At 47.1% G+C, this 17,622-nt stretch overlaps 2 protein-coding genes and 1 pseudogene across 5 annotated transcripts; all 3 read right to left on the minus strand.

Moving 5' to 3' along the window:
• Positions 1–56: 56 nt before the first annotated feature.
• Positions 57–10,745, minus strand: LOC133495997 (PDZ domain-containing protein 7-like). Its single transcript, XM_061811106.1, has 18 exons — positions 9,579–10,745; positions 9,403–9,486; positions 9,103–9,318; positions 8,608–8,745; positions 8,338–8,512; positions 6,757–6,933; positions 6,536–6,683; positions 4,963–5,023; positions 4,134–4,311; positions 3,833–4,044; positions 3,593–3,754; positions 3,336–3,463; positions 3,164–3,255; positions 2,227–2,318; positions 2,076–2,147; positions 1,518–1,886; positions 297–397; positions 57–224 (listed from the first exon to the last, which is right to left on the minus strand). The coding sequence occupies exons 3-18, from the start codon at positions 9,278–9,280 to the stop codon at positions 57–59; spliced, it is 2,451 nt and encodes an 816-aa protein (XP_061667090.1). The 5' UTR covers positions 9,281–9,318; positions 9,403–9,486; positions 9,579–10,745.
• Positions 10,746–10,893: 148 nt separating this feature from the next.
• On the minus strand, positions 10,894–13,146 carry LOC133495433 (peroxiredoxin-like 2A; annotated as a pseudogene).
• A 283-nt stretch (positions 13,147–13,429) lies between these two features.
• LOC133495431 (fibrous sheath CABYR-binding protein-like) lies at positions 13,430–17,450 on the minus strand. Of its 4 annotated transcripts, XM_061810060.1 has the most exons (8): positions 17,332–17,450; positions 16,714–16,880; positions 16,316–16,396; positions 15,988–16,134; positions 15,648–15,758; positions 15,400–15,528; positions 13,901–15,202; positions 13,430–13,671 (listed from the first exon to the last, which is right to left on the minus strand). In XM_061810060.1, the coding sequence occupies exons 2-8, from the start codon at positions 16,858–16,860 to the stop codon at positions 13,648–13,650; spliced, it is 1,941 nt and encodes a 646-aa protein (XP_061666044.1). In that variant the 5' UTR covers positions 16,861–16,880; positions 17,332–17,450; the 3' UTR covers positions 13,430–13,647. The 4 variants fall into 4 exon arrangements, with proteins under 4 accessions (XP_061666044.1, XP_061666045.1, XP_061666047.1 ...); XM_061810061.1 differs by lacking the exons at positions 16,316–16,396; positions 16,714–16,880; positions 17,332–17,450 and adding an exon at positions 16,206–16,225; XM_061810063.1 differs by lacking the exons at positions 16,316–16,396; positions 16,714–16,880; positions 17,332–17,450 and adding an exon at positions 15,833–15,878 and having other exon boundaries at positions 15,988–16,120.
• Positions 17,451–17,622: the final 172 nt, after the last annotated feature.

Genomic DNA, 17,622 nt, shown 5'->3' on the forward strand with positions numbered 1-17,622 from the left:
TCAATGTTTTTTTTTGTTCCGTTTTCAAAATGGAGAGGTTTGGCCATTATTGACCACTAGGTTGTGCTAATGTCGTCTTTGGATGCTTTGCAGGGCACTTTGACCACCAGCGTCATGGGGTTTTTGGCCTTGTTGCTGAAGGCTTTTCGGATGAGGTCAACGGCATGCTGGTGGGTGACGCCTTGCAGCGACGCGCCGTCCACGCTGACCACCTCGAATCCGGCCTGGAAGAGAGATGCGACGGTATTCGGACGTCACACGCTTTGTTGGCCTTTCTTGGTGTGCGTCCGCGTTACCTTGAGGACCTCGCAGCTTGAGGCGGCTCCCCCCGGGAAGATCTTCTCCACCTTCACCACCGGCTGGACCTTGGACTCCATCCCGCCGGATATGCTGATGCCTGTGACATCAACGTAAGTTCAATTCTCAATAAGAGAGCGCTGACGATTGATAATCAGGTGCAAAAATTACCTACTTGGGTAGTAAAACATGGTTAAACTCAGAGTAAAAGCAATTACAGGATATTAAAGCATCCATCCATTTTCTTCACCGCTTATCCTCACAAGGGAGGATATTAAAGCAAAAAAAAGTCATGCAAAAAAATATTGGCAATTGTCACTTTAGACTGAAAACATTAGGGTTTGCATCTAAGTCAACCTCCAGACTTAAACCCCATAGAGCATACCACTGTGGTTAAGGGGCCACATTTATTTTAAACACAAAGCTGGGCCAGGCCAGGATTGTCTTATTTATAATTTATGAGGATAAGCGACAAAGAAAATGGATGGATTAAACTGAATACTGAATGCCCGTGACACTACTGAGGATAAGCGGTGTGGAAAATGGATGGATTATAATGAGTATAATAAGCAGACGTCAGATTTAAATTGTGAAAAATATTTGTCACTATCGGTCAATTTATTCCATGAGGCAAAGGATTTTAAAAAAGGAACTAATTTTAAATCAGTTTTAGAGAGACAACACTAATGAAACATACAGTATATTACAGTACTGATGGAGAGACTCAATTTTGCTAATTCTGTTCATGTTTTCAGAAGTGATTTATTCAAGAAGCACTTCACAGTACAACACTAATGAGTTGTTCTTCAGAGGATAATAAATAGATCCCTGTGAGCTTTTTACATTGCCTGTTTACATGTGTTACTGCACTATTTTTGTTCAGATCGCTGTTGCTAAAAGGGAAACACCAACACCGCCATTTGCTAACTGTTAGCCCCAGTGCGAAAGGAGTTTTTCTGTGGTATATTAATATTAAGATAGTTGAGCCAAGTGGTTGTTGGAAATACAAAAGTATTATATATGTAGTTCTTTTGTTTTATGTTTAGTTTGACAATAACCTATATATAAAAGTGAGTTGAAGTCTCATTTTGAAAAAAAAAAAAATACTTAGGAGTGATATTGTGCTACCTGTTGCTTTTTGTGAAATGACTTGTGTCAGCGAAGTATGATTAGTATCAGGAAAATAAAAGCAAATCCAGAAATACAAAAGGAAAACTCACCCAGTGACTGCTTGGTCTTGGAGATGCTGACGGTTTTGAGTTCATACTCCTGTGGAGCATGGCGGTCATTCAAACATGCAGAATCTGAGACCAGGTCAGAGGGCACTGCGGCGAGGCTTCCGAAATCGCACTCGCCGGCGAGCAGCCAGTTGGGGTCCGGGCTCCCCGCGGGCCAGTGTTTGTGGTCCTCCGTGAACTGGTACCCATCCACCGGGACGTCTAGCAGCGGCCTGAAGGGGGCAGTGGGGCGCCGCCGTCGCTGCCTGGATGCCCGAGGCCCAGACAGGCTGAGCTTTTCCAGCTTGTCTACCAGGTGGCTTTGCTTCTCCACCATGGCCGCACTGTGCAGCTCGAAGCCTCCTCGCAAATCTGACGCAAGGACATCGCACCACATAAGGTTAGCTCGATAAGGCTTTGACGTTGCCACTAAAGCTGACTTTTTTTTTTTTTTGCACGATATTGTTCTGCGTGAATGGTACCAAACAAAACTAGGGTTTTGGTAGCGGTCCACACTGAAACCTTGAAAATCTTGTACAGGGACCGACTTGGGGCGCCTACCTGGGATGGGCGTGATAAGGCGGCGTTTCGGAGCTCGGCCGGTCGCCGGAGAGCGAAGAGGCGGTGTTCGGACTGGGGAGAAAAAGAGGTAAGAAAAAGGTGTGCCCCTATGTGTGCGTGTGGGGGGGGCTGTCGTCACACATGAGCACACCTGAGCGGTACTTGAGGATATCGTACGCCTCCACCTCGACCGCTTCCACGGTGCTGTTGAATTCACGGAGGTGGGCAGCAGGGAGCAACATTCTATAAGGAAACAACGTCAAAGAATTTTTTTCTATCCATCCATCCATTTTCTGAGCCGGTTATCCTCACGAGGGTCGGGGGAGTGCTGGAGCCTATCCCAGCTGTCAACGGGCAGGAGGCCGGGTGCACCCTGAACTCGCTGTCAGCCAATCGTAGGGCACATAGAGATAGACAACAGTCGCACTCACAATCACACCTAGGGGCAATTTAGAGAGTCTAACATGCAAGCTCCACACAGTGGGGACCAGGATTTGAACCCTGGTCCTCAGAACTGTGAGGCCAACGCTCTACAGCTGCTCCACCATTCTACCCAGTAGAATCACTTTTTTTTTTTTTTTCACCCCAATGGTATTTCATCTCATGCACAGGTGTCAAACTCAAGGCCCGGGGGCCAGATCTGGCCCGCGAAGCCAAATCTACAGGCTCAATTTCCATGATTCTTGTGAAAATCTGAACCAAAATTTCAAATTGTCATATATCATAAATGATAAAGTTGAGATATTACAAGAATTTTTGTGTTACCAAACGTGAATAGTTGAAAAATGCATTACCCTTGATTTCTGATGACAAAACTAGTTCATAAAATGATGTAAGTGGGGCCTCTCCTCCCCAAGAGGGGTTGCGTCAGGAAGGGCAGCCGGCGTAAAAACTGTGCCAAACAAATATGAGCGTTCATCTGGGATTTCACGCTGTGGCGACCCTGAACAGGACAAGCCGAAAGAAACTACTACATAATGAGATGATTAAATATTTTTGTTCCACAGTCATGGCCCTGTCAGGGAAACCGGAACAACAATGTGGCCCGTGAGAAAAATGAGTTTGACACCCCTGATCTAATGACTTACCTGACCTCCCTGAGCAGCAGCAGTTTTTCAGGCCTATCCAGCACGGCCAGTAGGTGGCGTATTAACGTCTCCACGCACTTTTCTTCCAGGTACTGCGCGTTGAGGCATAAGTGGCGGTGATGTCATTTTTCAAGCAAAAGAGACAAAAGGAAGACCGCAGATGGCGTCGTACCGTCCGACACGCCTTCATAACTGCTTCCATCTCCTCCTCCGTCAGCAGACGCTGCGCCAACTCCTCCACCGCTCGCAGCGTCTCTTCCGGAAACGCTGCAGTGCTCGGACCTCCGGCGAGGGTCCAACCTGAGTCGGTAGCAGGAAAGTTTTGTTCAAAATTTTCCCCTCAGTTTTATGACGTCACATCAGCAAAATTTATTTCATAATTTATGATAGTTCTGCTGCATGGACAGGAAGCTAAGTGGGATTGACTACCTTCTTTGTCAGTAGACAGCGACTTTGAGCGCCCCCTGGAGGCGTCCTTCTTGCGTGCACCTCCGAACAGCAAGTTGACCAGCGTCTTTGAGCGTTGAAGGGCGCTCTTCTCCCCCGAGTTTTTTCCTCCTTTCTGATTTTTGGCCATCATCTGGCTGATCTCTGCGTTCCGAGCCAGATTGCGTTTCCGTCAAAACACACAAAAAACATCTCTTGGGGTCTTTTGGACGAGTCACACACCTGCTATGGTGGCCTGGCTCTGCGAGCGGCTGATGGGTCGGCTGGGTCGACTCAGGGCCAGCAGCACCGCCGTCTTGCGCGACTCCCTCCTCGGACCGCCCTCGTCTCTGTTTTCCTCCTGCCGGATGGCCGTGTCCCGCAGCAGAGTGGTGGCCCCCCGGCTGCGGGTGGTGTCCGTCTGGATGGCGGCCTCGCTCCGCTCTGACTCGAACCTGCCACACAGAGGGGGAAAAAAAGGAGCACCGTTGTGAAAGAAATCGGATAGAAGAACTAAAGCAATAAAGATGGCGCCCCTCCCCACCTCTGGTCCTCGGTGGAGATGCCCACGTCCACCATGTCGGAGGCAAACGGCAAGCTGGGCGGGAACATGACCTGGGACAGGCCGCTCAGAGAACTGACCGGTGTTTCCGAGGATAGTGAGGATGCCGACGAGTTGGACTCAGACCCCAGCGAGGAAGATTTCTGACCCCCGTTGGCCACTGAGGGAGAAAAATCAACTTGAATGAGGTCCCACCCAGCTCTGGTTCGGGTCCACTAGTGTAGATCAGATTGCATTTTCCAAAGAGAAAAAAATGATGGGGAAAAAGTTGCAAATCATCCATCCATTTTCTTTGGCGCTTATCCTCACGAGGGTCGCGGGGCGTGCTGGAGTAGGAGGCAGGGTACACCCTGGACTGGTTGCCAGCAAATCGCAGGGCACATCGAGACAAAGAGTCGCACTCGCAATCACACCTAGGGGCAATTTAGAGTGTCCAATTAATGTTGGATGTTTTTGGGATGTGGGTGGAAACTGGTGTACCCGGAGAAAACATGCAAACTTCACACAGGCGGGGCCTGAATCAAACCCGGGACCTCAGAACTGTGAGGCCAACGCTTTTCCAGCTGCTCCACCATGCCGCCAAAAAGTTGTAATCTTGCGAGATTTTTTTTTTTTTTATGAATTTGCATTTTCTATCAGGAAAGGGTCATGTGTTTTTAAGGTAAAAAAAACATCCCATTTGAATATTATATAGTTATTTTTTTTCCAGAGTAAATTGTGTCTACCCACCGGTCACAAACAGGTGCAGTAATAATAAAGTAATAATTGTAATTTCATAATTACACGATGAAGATAATAGAGGAATACGTACACTTGTTGAGCCATCGGTACTCGGCCACCATCTCCTTGTAAGCGGGATAGCGGCCGGCTTCCTGTTGTGGTGGGGGGAGACGGGGGACATGTAAATCACCTCATATTAAACTTTGATAGCGTCTCCACTATATCTGATCAGGAGTAACGCGCGAGGGACGCCGCCGCGCTTTCGTCTGCACCTGATCCGCGACGCCTGATGAATAATGCACGCCGGCCCGGCTATTTTTTCCAACACAGAGAAACTCAAGCTTAGATAAGTGAGGAAGGATTTTATGTCTGCGCGCCAGATGTTACACACACAGTAGCTTTAATATACACTCCCTGGACATTTCATTAGGCACAGCTGCAGCTGTAAGATTTTGAGGGAAACTCTCAGAAAGATTTAACATGATTAATAATATTGTTATTACACGTTTATGTGGTAGTGTACTGGACTCCATCATACTCAGAGCTGCACATCAGAAGCAGCACTCCAATGCCCGCTGAAGTGACGCAGAACTTTTGAATTATTTACATTCAATTGCACTATGTTGTGACCATATGTTTTTATAAAGTACAGTATCATTTTAATAAACGGGATCCAGGGAGGCTGGAACAGATTAATAGAATTTCCATTCATTTCAATGGGGAAGGCTGTTTTGAATTATGAGCGTGGTCATAGAATGAATTAAATTCTTATGTCAAGGCAACATTTACGTTCAATTGTACTATGTTGTGACTATATGTTTTTTAAAAGTGCAATATAATTTTAATAAATGGGATCCGGGGAGTCTGGAAGAGATTAATGGCATTTCCATTCATTTCAATGGGGAAGGCTGTTTTGAATTATGAGCGTGGTCATAGAATGAATTAAATTCTTATGTCAAGGCAACATTTACGTTCTGTTGTACTATGTTGTTACTATATGTTTTTTAACAGTACAATATTATTTTAATAAATGGGATCCAGAGAGGCTGGAACAGATTAATGGCATTTCCATTCATTTCAATGGGGAAGGCTGTTTTGAATTATGAGCGTGGTCACAGAATGAATTAAATTCTTATCTCAAGGCAACATTGACATTCAATTGTACTATGTTTTTACTATATGTTTTTTAAAAGTACAATATAATTTTAATAAATGGGATCCGGGGAGGCTGGAACAGATTAATGGCATTCCATTCATTTCTATGGGTGGGCACAGTTTATTTGAGTTACGAGCGTGGTCATAGAATGAATTAAATTCCTATCTCAAGGCAACGGTGTGTATATTTTTGTAAAAATTGAGAACAATTTTGTCTTCATTTAATAACAGATGTTTTTGGAAACAACGTGAATTTCGTGCCCAGCTGGCACGTAGACATCTTTTGGAACAGAGAAGTCAATTAATGCCATATGTGTTGTTGTGAAATTGTTTTCAATCTAGTCTTACAAACTAAAATAGATATTTTGATGGACAATGAGGATGACGAATTAATAAATGTGATTTTTTTTTTTTTTCCTCATCTTTACTCAAAGAGATTTTTGGATACAGCGCTCGTCTGGAATACCGCTGAATTGCGCAAACGTCCCTTATGAAGCCCCTGAAAGCACCTTGATGGTCAGCATGATGTGCGTGTGACTCTTCAGCACCTCCACCGCGTTGCTGTGGCTGATGTCCTCGAAGCCCACGCCGTTGGCGGCCAGGATCTGGTCGCCCATCTTGATCCCGTTCTGCTCGGCCAGGCCGCCGGGATCCAGCCTGAGACGTCGGGAGAGTCGGCGCTGGGCGCGGGAGGGACGCGTCTCCGGACACTTTCCGCAAGGGTACCTACTTGGAGACGTAAATGCCCAAACCAAACTCCTTCCCACCGCGGATGTTGAAGCCCAGGCAGTAGTCGTCGGAGGTGGTGTACAAGTGGACGATCCTGCGGAGAGCGCTTCCCCCGCTGGCGTCCGAAGGCGTCCGCCCGCTTTCCTCCACCACCATGCGCCTGTGTATCAAGTCCACCCTGGAAAAGCACCGAAACCTTAATTCTCATCGTTATCCTGCCTTCGACTGTTTCCGCTTCCCCGCTGGCGGACTCGGATCTTAGTAGGAGGTACAAAATGTCTACACACCATTGTTCCAATGCCATTTTTTATATGAAAGACATTTTTCCAGCATTAATGTGACCTATAACTTGTCCAAATCAATCGATATATCTTTCAAATATTTCATTGAGGGGAAAGTGGGCGGCATGGTGGATCAGCTGGTAAAGCGTTGGCCTCAGAGTTCTGAGGACCTGGGTTTGATCCCGGCCCCGCCTGTGTGGAGTTTGCATGTTCTCCCCGTGCCTGCGTGGGTTTTCTCCAGGGCACTCCGGTTTCCTCCCACATTCCCAAAACATGCAACATTAATTGGACACTTTAAATTGCCCATAGGTGTGATTGTGAGTGCGACTGTTAGTCTCCATGTGCCCTGCGATTGGCTGGCAACCAGTTCAGGATGTACCCCACTTCCTGCCCGTTGACAGCTGGGTTAGGATCCAGCACTCCCCGTGACCCTTGTGAGGATAAGCGGCAAAGAAAATGGATGGATGGATGGAGGGGGAAGTAAAAATAAAATAGGATAATGTGGTTGCAAAAGTGTGCACACCCTCTAATAACTGGGTTGCCAATCACATTCAAAATTATTTCAGCACACACCTTCCACCATTTTAAATGCCTCCGGTTGAGAACAAAGTTCCAATGTTCTGGTAGGCCTTTCCTGACATTATTAATGTCACATTTTACAGCACAGGCTGCGATCCAGACAGACAGTCTTCGCATCAGAGTTGATCTCATCTTACATGGAAAAACATCCAAGCTTGACTACGTTCTGCAAAAACACACTTGGAATCTCATCTTGTGGTCCGATGAAACAAAGGTTGAACTTTTTGGGCCATGATTCCAAAATGTTTGGCACCAACGCAACACTGCTCATCACCAAAAGAACACCGTGCCTACAGTGACGCATGATGGTAGCAGCATCAGGCTTTTCTTTTTTTCAGCTTGAAAAAAGAACTTTGTCAAAATGAAGCCAATTAAAATTTCCAATTTCCAATCAGGGTCAGGACAAAAGCGACCAGCTTTTTGCTACAGATCCCCAAAAAATTGAACACACATCTACTAGAACACCTGAAGTTGATTTGACGTTAATCAAACTTCCTTTAAATAGCGGCAGTAGTCATCACCACAACCCCACTTATGAGGGTGTGCACACTTATGCCTCTATATCACCCCCACTTTATTTTGACTTCCCCTCTTGAAAATATTTATAATTTAAAAATCAATTGAATTGTACACTTTGTGGGTTATATTCACGATGGCAAAAAGTATTTGAAATGATTATTTGTATCCGCTGTAAATACAGCAAGAAAGTGCTTGCTCCTCACCAGGTGGTCTTCTCTTTCGAGTAGCGGATCCCGGGCACCTTGCCCACCCGCCTCACCACCATCCTCAGCCGGTTGTTGCCCGTCAGGACCTTGACGGCGCTGCTCATGGTGATGCTCTCCAGGCTGACGCCGTTCACCTCCACCAGCTTGTCGCCCACAAGCAGGCCGGCCGCCTCTGCGGATGACGACAGGTCGGCGCTCTCGGATTAAAAAAAAAAAGCCCCCAACCCTCCCCCACCCCAGGCGAAGCTCACACCCGCGCCATCCCACCTGCCGTGCTGCCGTCTTCCACCTTGCTGACGAAGATGCTCAGGCCGTGCTCGCAGCCACCGCGCACGCTGAAGCCCAGCTTGCCGTCCTCGCTTTTGTCCACCGTGATGGTGTGGAGGTCTTCGCTGTCGTCGCCGCCTGGGGGAAAAAAACGTAAGATAAGACACATGCACGCCAACACTGAAATCCACTGATTGGTCTCAATTTCATCTTTAATGAACTCATGCAGGTTCCCCCCCCCCCCGTCCATTTCATCTTTAATGATGGACTTTTATTTCGTAAACATTTATCAAATTTGAGTCTTTCCTGTGTTAACGAAGATAATCAGTCTTCAATTAACTATTTTTATTGTACACAATGAAGGCAAAGTTGTATTTTGTCAACTACAATAAGTTAACTTTATGAACTCAATTAACAAAATAGAGCTCGCAAACACTAATGACAAGTTTTGAATGAACTAAAATGTCTCATCGATGTAAACCGTCTTTTTCTCACCGTCAACCGGCGAGTTGATCAGGATGACGCGGCCCATGGGCGAGGAAGATCGGATTCCTCGCCGCCGCCGCCGCTGCTGCTGCTCCTTCTTCCGCATAATATTGCGGGCCCCCGGGTGCGACTTCCCCAGTGCGCCGGGGGTCTTCTCCCTGCACGAGGGGTCCGACGGATGAGCCATGGGGCCTGCCGGAGCCGTCCCCGTTCAGGCGAACGCGCCTGCAGCCAGCGCACAGTGGGGAGGAAAGACAATATTTGTTCCACGTTGTGCTAATTTGAATATTACAGAAGGTTACTACGTACTTTTGTGACATAACAGCTGACGTTTGGGCTTCCTGCAGTCACGTGTCTGGTCATCCTTTCCCATGATGCATCCCTCTCAGCTTCCTGCTTAAAGTCAAATCAAGTACAAATATTTGTTACTGTACAGTTATGTAAAACGCATTTTAATGGGATTTCTGTAGTTTTATACTCCTTACTTTGTCAAAATTAGCTTGTTACTTTTTTCAAACAACTTTTAAGGATCAAGTTTTTAAACTTTAGTGTAGAAACTAAATAGGTACTTCCACTTTAGTTTTTATTTTTTTTTACCCAAGTATCTGCAGATAGTACATTTGCCACCTCTGCTGCAATCAGTGGGAATTATGTGGCGCAATGTAGCGCAGAATGGACAGGAAGTCACGTGGTGCGCTGCCATGGTTACCCGACACTAAACTTAACCCTCCTCGTGACGTCACCTCAGGGCTTCCCCAGAACCGTGGACAGCGTCTCGTCTTCAAAGTTGCCGCAAAATACTGTACAGTACAATACTAAAAACTAAACAAATGCGATTATGGCGACGTAGTACACGTTCTAACCACGTCGCCGATTTCCACGTAAATTTTTAACCATTTCTATTCCAATGAACTCACCGAGCATTTTTTCCAAAAGGAATCCAACAAGCTCGCTCGTTTCCGTCCTTGTCGACGAGACCCAAAAACAATCCTCGAAATAAAGTGAAAATAAATGGACCACGCGGAAGTGTTATTGTTTAAATACTGTCAATAAATTCCCCGGACTAATTCGACTCGTTCGGCCCAAGCCAAAAAAGCAAGACTGACGTACCTGTCCGGATTGTACGCAAGTCCCGCCCCTTCTGCACGCCGATTGGCTGGGGGCGTGGAACGGCAGCGAATCTGATTCGGTGGTGCTGTGTACGCGTTAATCACACACGCCACAAAACTGCGCGCATAGTAATTTATATTATATATTTTTAAATCTGTCTTTTTTTAAAATAATCCAATGTTTAATACTTGCTATGTAATCACCAGTACATGTTTGTAGAACCATCAAATTCAGAGTAAAATTGACTAGGTAACTGCAAATCCCCCCCCCCCCCACCACCACACTCTATGCAAACATCCATCTTCTTTGCCGCTTATCCTCACAATCGTCGCTGGGAGTGCTGGAGCATAACCCAGTTTTCAATGGGCAGGAGGCGGGGTACGCCCTGAGCTGGTTCCCAGCTAATCGCAGGGCACAACGAGACAAACAGCTGCACGCACAATCACACCTAGGGGCAATTTAGAGCGTCCGATTAAATGTTGCATGTTTTTGGGAGGAAACTGAAGTTCCCGGAGAAAACCCACACAGGCATGGGGAGAAATTGCAAATTCCACAGAGGCGGGGCCGGGATCGAACCCCAAGCAAATGCTTTACCAGCCGATCCACCGTGTCTCCTCTATGCAAGCAGTTGGGGTTAAAATGATTTTCAGTAGTTTTGGAACATGAAAGTCCTTGAAAAATAAAAATACGTTCAAGTGCCAAGACACGTTTTATTGAGTAACAAAAAGGAATCCCAGTCTCGTAAGTATCAGGTTTGTTTGGCTCGTAGAGTTTCAAAACAGACCGTCATGAACAGACTGGGAAGCTTTCGCTACACAAGTCAACGACGCATCGAGGTTACTGGGTGACATTTTGCCCCGTGGGCAGAAGCTCCAGCGGTATTCTCCTGGCAGCTTGGATCACATCTTGAGCGTTGACCTTATCTCCAAATTCCATCTCTCTGTGTTCAAGTAGAATTCCCTGGGACGGGGTTGGAGTTAAGAACCACAAGTAAATTTCACGACTTGGTTACACACAGACTGGATTACCAGTTTTACCTGCTGCTGCCGTCCGATGACGAAGACGCCGCCGAGCACGAAGCCCTCTCCCAAGACGTTCCCGGTGAAGCCCTTTCCAAAGGCTCTGAGGCCGTTTCTCCACACCCCCGCACGGAGGAAAGCCAGGAGGCCCAACCGTCTTTCGCGAGGCCCAAAGAAGCGCCTCTGCAAATCAACGAGCTCTCTTGTGTCAGAAATCTGCCTCTCCGTGACGACGAAACGCATGACAAACCACAGACTGACTTGATTGTACGAATTTAAAAAAAAAAAAAAAAAAAAAAAAAAAAAAAAAAAGACCTTTTCGTCCAAGAAGATTTCTCCGTTGAAGTACTCTCGGAAGTTCTGGACCTCGCTGCCGATGTTTTCCTTGACGACAGCGTACAGCGGGACCCCGAGCTGGTCCAGCCGAGGTTTCAGAGAGGACAGCTCTGCGGCCTCCTGGACAAGAGTGTGACGCCGTCGTTTACGGACGCTCCCATAATGCCACACGGCTGGCGGAAAGTTACCTCTCTGCACAGAAATCATCCCGGCCTGCGCACCGCCATAATGACGGCGCCGGTCTGCTCCCACAGAGTCTTTGCCTTCAATTTAGTCTTCTCTGAAACCAAAAGGAAGAAAAAGGAACAGAAGCAGGTGAATTCACAGATATGCAATGGGGGGGGGGGGGGGGGCAAGGAAGCAAAGTAGAAATGAGTAAAAGAAGTACGGACGAATGTTGGAAAAAATAATCGAGTCAGAAGACCATTACAGTAGTCAAGTCAACTTGAGATAAAAGCATGGAAGAGTTTCCTGGTCTGCTCGACACATACAGGACTTCACTCTAGATATGTTCTTCAGATGGTAGAAGGCAGTTTTTGTGACCGATTTGATATGATTGTTGAAAGTCAGGTCGGAATCCATCAGAACAAGGTTTCGGACTTGGTCTTTGGTTTTTAAAGATAGCGAGTCCAGGTGTTTTTCTTTATTGCCAACAACAATTGTCTCAGTTTTGTCGTGAAAATTTTGGCTCATCCAGGTATTTATCAGATTTAGACATTGGTGCAATACCTCAATTGAACTGTAGTCATCTGGAGACCCGGCTAAATATAACTGCGTGTCATCTGCGTAGCTATGGTAGTCAAAATTTATGTTTTGAAGAATTTAACCCAAGGGTAGCATTATACAGGCTGAAGAGGAGCGGTCCAAGAACAGACCCTTGAGGGACCCCATAGTTCATTGCCATTCACAGAGACTGAGCACCTCGTTTCCTCCAGGTAGGACCTAAACCATTTAGTCCTACCCGCGTTTCCAACCGGTTTAGCAGTATATTGCGATACACCGTATCAAAAGTCACGCTGAGATCCAACAAGACTAAAATCGACACCTTTCCCGAGTCAGTATTCAACCTTTTATCATTTAGCACTTTGATAAGAGCAGATTCTGTACTGTGGTGAGTTCGGAATCCTGATTGGAATTGGCCAAAAAGCAAATTCAAGAAATTGTAGAAGGAAGTAGATGTAGGGTGCAAAAATAGAAAGTGATGGAAGAGGTAAAATAAGGAACAGCAAAAGGGGAAGAAAGTACAAAGGTGGTGGAATCACATGAAGGACTCAACGTGAGCGATGAAGGGTACACAACACAAAAGGAATTTCAGTACAAGCTCGACAACGGCTCGTTTTAAAAGCCATGTTCAAAAAGTTTGCGCGCGCTCACCGGGAGTCAAAGTCTCGAGCTGAGCTTCTTCCAGGACTTGGAGGGTGGCCTCGAGCGGCTGCGTGAGGAACACGTCCGTCAGCATGTTGAGAACTCGGGCCACCAGGCCGCCCGCGGCTTGCAGCAGGACAGCCATTCCGCCGGACCTTCCTGATTGTCCGCCTCGATTGACGTCCGGTTCGTGCGGCATTTAACGCATCTGGCTGACGCGCCCTCGTCTCGTGAGCGCGCACGTCAGACCGCGTGACGTCATAAAGCGCTCCGTGATTGCGCAACGGCCGGCCCGCCTCCCTCTTCTGGTTCAAAAGTCAGCCTTGAAACAACAAGTGGCGCATTCAAGACCCGAAAGACCGTTTTGCCACTTATGTTTCTCGATTTTGTATTGTTTAAACCAGCGGGTCTTTTTCAAATTGACTAGTCTTGGTCTTCATTTCTCGTGAGACCCTTAAATCCCAAAATTGCTAAAAACTACCAAACATCAAGCACGTTTTATAGGATTACTATTTAAATGCTTTATTTGACCAAAGTCTACAAAGGATTAAACAAACAGAACAGTACGCTCAGGACATCTTTGATTTGGGTACACAATGCAACGATAAATACATCATTCCATTTTCTTCTCCGCTTATCCTCACGAGGGTCACCGGGGGGCAATGATAAATGGAATACGTTCAAACAAAACATTCTGTCGGTGGACCGTCAAGCAGCGACGTGTTCATTTTCCAGCCTCTTCTGTTCCCTGCAAAGCCACACAAATATTAGTCATCGTCAAAGTAACATTTTATGATTTAAAAAAAAAAAAAAGAGAAATACAATTTAAATTTCACTATTAAATGACACGCGTAGGGAAAAGACAGTTTTGATTACCTCATTTAAAAAAAAAAATTGCTCGAAAATAATAGCTTAACCTGTGGCGTCACCATATAGCGTTAGCAACAAAGATGGCTGTCCGGGCAAAGCTCACAAACCTCTTCCTTGTCTTGAAGAACAGGAGGTGAACTCGGATCGCGTATCTCCTTTGCAGTTTTTGCCGACAGGTTGTCACTCGGCAGGATTTCGCCGGACTCGGCGTGGGAGGGCCCGGGCTGATGAGATTCCGTTGGCGTGGACTCCTCCTGCTCAGACGAGTCTGAGGATTTGTCAACTGGTGCAGGATCAACCAAGGAGGCCTCAGCCTGTGGAGACTCCTCCATTGTCGACTCCCCCTGCGCAGACCTGGCTCGGGGAGTCTTGTCTTGTGTGGGTTGGACCAGAGAGGCCTCGGCCTGCGTGGACTCCACAAGCGCAGTCTCGATGTGTGGAGACTCCATCACTGAGGATTCCGTCGGCTCCAACTCTGCCTCAACATTTTCAGATTCGATGTGAGAAGGCTCAACTTGGGAGGAATCCACCTGGCTGAGGTCCTGCGCAGACACGGCCGTGTCGGTCTCGGACGGAACTAAATCCGCCAGTGTAGGTTCCACATGCTCAGACTTGAGCTGAGAGTTCTCAACTTTTGTGGATTCAACCTGGGCGACCTCAGCCTGGGAGGTCTCTGCTTTCACAGACTCAGCCTGGGAGGACTCCTCCCGCTCAGACCCGGACATGGAGTTCTTGGGCTGAGCAGAGTCCGATGGTGTGGGTTCCACCTGCGCCGATGGGGGCTCAGAAGTCTCAACTTGTGGAGATTCAGCGTCGGAGGCCTCGGCCTGCGCAGACTCCACCAGAGTGGACACCACCTGGGAAGACTGCACCTGGGAGGGCTTAACCTGTGTGGATTCCACCTGGGCAGGCTCAGCATGAGAGGACTCGGCTTGTGCGGACTGGTCTTGCGTGGACCCGTCCTGGATGTGCTCCGCCTGTGGAAACTCAGCTCGGGGGGTCTCAACTTGTCTGGATTCACCGTCGGTGACCTCAGCATGAGAAGACTTGGCCTGCATTGACCCAGCTTGCATGGACTCGGCCTGTCCAGACTCCTCTGACGTGGACTCCACCTGCGCAGACGCAGCCTGGGCGGTCTCACTTTGTGCGGCTTTGACATGGGAAGACTCAGCTTGAGAGGACTTCTCTTGGTCGATATCATCCTGCGAGGTCTCCACCTGCTCATCTTCTACTTGGGCAGAGTTCATTTTGGAGGATTTCACCTGTGGAGACTCATCTTCCTGAGACTCCATCTGTGAAGATTCTGCACGGGAGATCCCGGACAGTGCGGTTTCAACCTGGGAGGCCTCAGCTTGAGAGGACTCAACCTCTGGAGACTCAGCCTGAGAGGACTGGGCGTGCTCATCCCTCTGGTGGAAAGGGTGTGAGGAGAAATCTGTGAGTCAGTCATCAGCCAAACAATCACTTTGGCCCGAGTGCCCTTATACGGCTTCAGCTGGCTTTACTTTGTCTCTCTAAACCTGAATCATGCCTCAAGTTCTGTCTCTGGTTCCAGCTGGACACTCCACTGAACTGAATAAGAATGTTCTGACGCCAATCTCGTCACCTTATCTGCGTGTTGGCCTCCGGGGAGAAGTGGGATCTGTTGCCCGGGTAGCTCCTGGTGTCTATCCACCTGGCTAGAAGTGGGGGCTTCAGCCTGGTACAGCTCACCGCATTCAGCCAGGCCAAGATCCTGCAGGTCGTTCAGGAGAAAGAACGCGACCACGTGATCACGTTAGCACGGCGCGGAGAAACGATGCCCCGGTTTTGCTGCTCCCCTTTTCTAGAAACATCAACAAAACAATGTCTCACCGCCTTCTCCTCAACGGGTTTCTTCACTTGGGGCTGGTCCCGCTGGACTGTATCAGACCGCGGGGAGACAACTGAGGACTCTGGAGCGGTTATGTTCTCAATCATCTGAACCTGGTAGACATATTAATCCATGTCTAAACTGGTTCCCCAAAGAGTAGCCAACTACAAAGCTCTAGCTTTCTTACCCCATGCACGTAGCTAACCCTTGCCCCGTGATCCTAGGCCAGAAAACTGCACACATTGCATGCACATGCAGCAGCAGCAGCACCACCACCACCACACAAAGCAACTCATCATGAAGGCACCACCACCAGATATATTTTGTTGTTGTTTTTTTCACCTCTTGCTCATTCTCCACAGGCGCACTTAAGTGCTGGATGTTAACATGTTGGGTTTCCGACTCAGGAGGGTCATTCTCGGGCTGCTCAGCGGGTCGGGGCGTGGCTACGACACCGTCGTCTGTTCCCGCAGACTCCATTTCGGAGAGCTGTTAAGATGGCGAGCGTCAAATATCCTTCAGACCCAACGCATCCTGCCTTTCCGATTCTCCGCCGCTACCTTGCCCGCTCTTCACATCCCTGCCGTATGACGGCCGAATTTCTTGTTTTGTTAACTGCTGACTGACCCGGGGAATGCGACTACATAAGACAAAACAAAGTCACAAGTACTTTTTCGGCGGGCTCCTTCCCAGCATCTTTCTCTCTGGCTTTGGCGCGTTCCTTCTCCACAAGTGCCAACCGAGCCTGTTTCTGCAAGAATCAGGATTTCACGTATTAGCATTGTGGAGATTAACAGAAAAGATAACAAAAATAGACTGACCACGAGATTGCAACTACTGGATTCAAAATATACATCCACTACCCATGAAAAGTTAGCTGCAGGTGAAATTTCAAGATGAACCAAAAAATGTACTTTGACCAAATTGACCAACTGAACTGAAAATGTACTTGACAGGCAAATATCACAAACTTTTTTTTTTTATCTAGATCAAAACCTATCACTTCACATGGCAAGGAAGGCTGGATAATAGCTCAACAAACTGGCAGTCTATATATATTTGTTTTACCTTGGCCTCATATTCGACGTTGGCGTTGTATTTGTACAGCCAATGGGCTAAAAACTGGATGGGGTCCATTGGACGCTGCTCGACCACTTCGGCCAAGCCCTCTGCCAGGCACGAACCCAGATGCGTCTTGACGTACTCCGAGTCCATGTTTGGAGTCTGCGGATTGTCTAAGTGCACATCAATGAAAGTGAAACATGGTATGTACTGGTACTTCGATGACTTGGTTGATCTTTATTAGGACGTTATCAAAGATCACGTGTATTCGCTACTGGCACGTCATTTATTCATACATGTGAGGTCATTATTTTTAAAAACGAGCAAAAATACAGTGCGGACATGGAAAGGGGGCGGGAGCAAAAGTGCAGTACTGGGCGTTATCATGGGTGATGTTTCGTCGAACATAAAAACTTTACACGTCAGCTAGTTTCACTTGAACGCTGAATTGTATGCGTCTCTCCGTGTATTCGATTGTTGTAACGACACAACAAACACACACAAAAATGTTTTCACACAAAATTATTAAATGCTCTCGATCACTATTTGCACTGCTATTGTGTCTGAGAGATGTAAATTAATTAAAGTATTCAAATGGAAGGAAAGAAAATGACAGAAAGCAACCTGTTGCAAAGCGGCACGGAACTACCGGATGTTGTTCTTGTGTTTCTAGGGTAACAGTGTCACTTCTTTACTCACCCCCGACATCGCAGTGAAAAAGTTCCGACCCTTTCGTGCCATTACATTGCAGTATAAATAAAAGTGATTGTTACTAGTTTTGTTTTTAATATGATTACTAATATACTACAGAATAAAAGCATTTTAAAAGTCATTTTAATATATAAGATCAATGCTAATGACATTTAACGTAATTTTCATGATTTTTTTTTTTTACATAGGTATTTCATGCTAGTG

This window comes from Syngnathoides biaculeatus, chromosome 22, assembly GCF_019802595.1.
Source record: "Syngnathoides biaculeatus isolate LvHL_M chromosome 22, ASM1980259v1, whole genome shotgun sequence".
NCBI lineage: Eukaryota > Metazoa > Chordata > Actinopteri > Syngnathiformes > Syngnathidae > Syngnathoides > Syngnathoides biaculeatus.

Excerpts from the sequence above, each read along its gene's own strand:
- LOC133495997 (XM_061811106.1), bottom strand. The coding sequence starts at position 9,280 with ATGGCTCATCCGTCGGACCCCTCGTGCAGGGAGAAGACCCCCGGCGCA. Across the intron at positions 2,319-3,163 it reads CTGCTGCTCAGGGAGGTCAG|AATGTTGCTCCCTGCTGCCC; the intron begins GTAAGTCATTAG and ends GTTTCCTTATAG. Across the intron at positions 2,148-2,226 it reads TATCCTCAAGTACCGCTCAG|TCCGAACACCGCCTCTTCGC; the intron begins GTGTGCTCATGT and ends TTTTCTCCCCAG.
- LOC133495431 (XM_061810060.1), bottom strand. The coding sequence starts at position 16,860 with ATGGACTCGGAGTACGTCAAGACGCATCTGGGTTCGTGCCTGGCAGAG. Across the intron at positions 15,759-15,987 it reads CTGTGGAGAATGAGCAAGAG|GTTCAGATGATTGAGAACAT; the intron begins GTGAAAAAAACA and ends TATGTCTACCAG. Across the intron at positions 15,529-15,647 it reads AACCCGTTGAGGAGAAGGCG|GATCTTGGCCTGGCTGAATG; the intron begins GTGAGACATTGT and ends AACGACCTGCAG.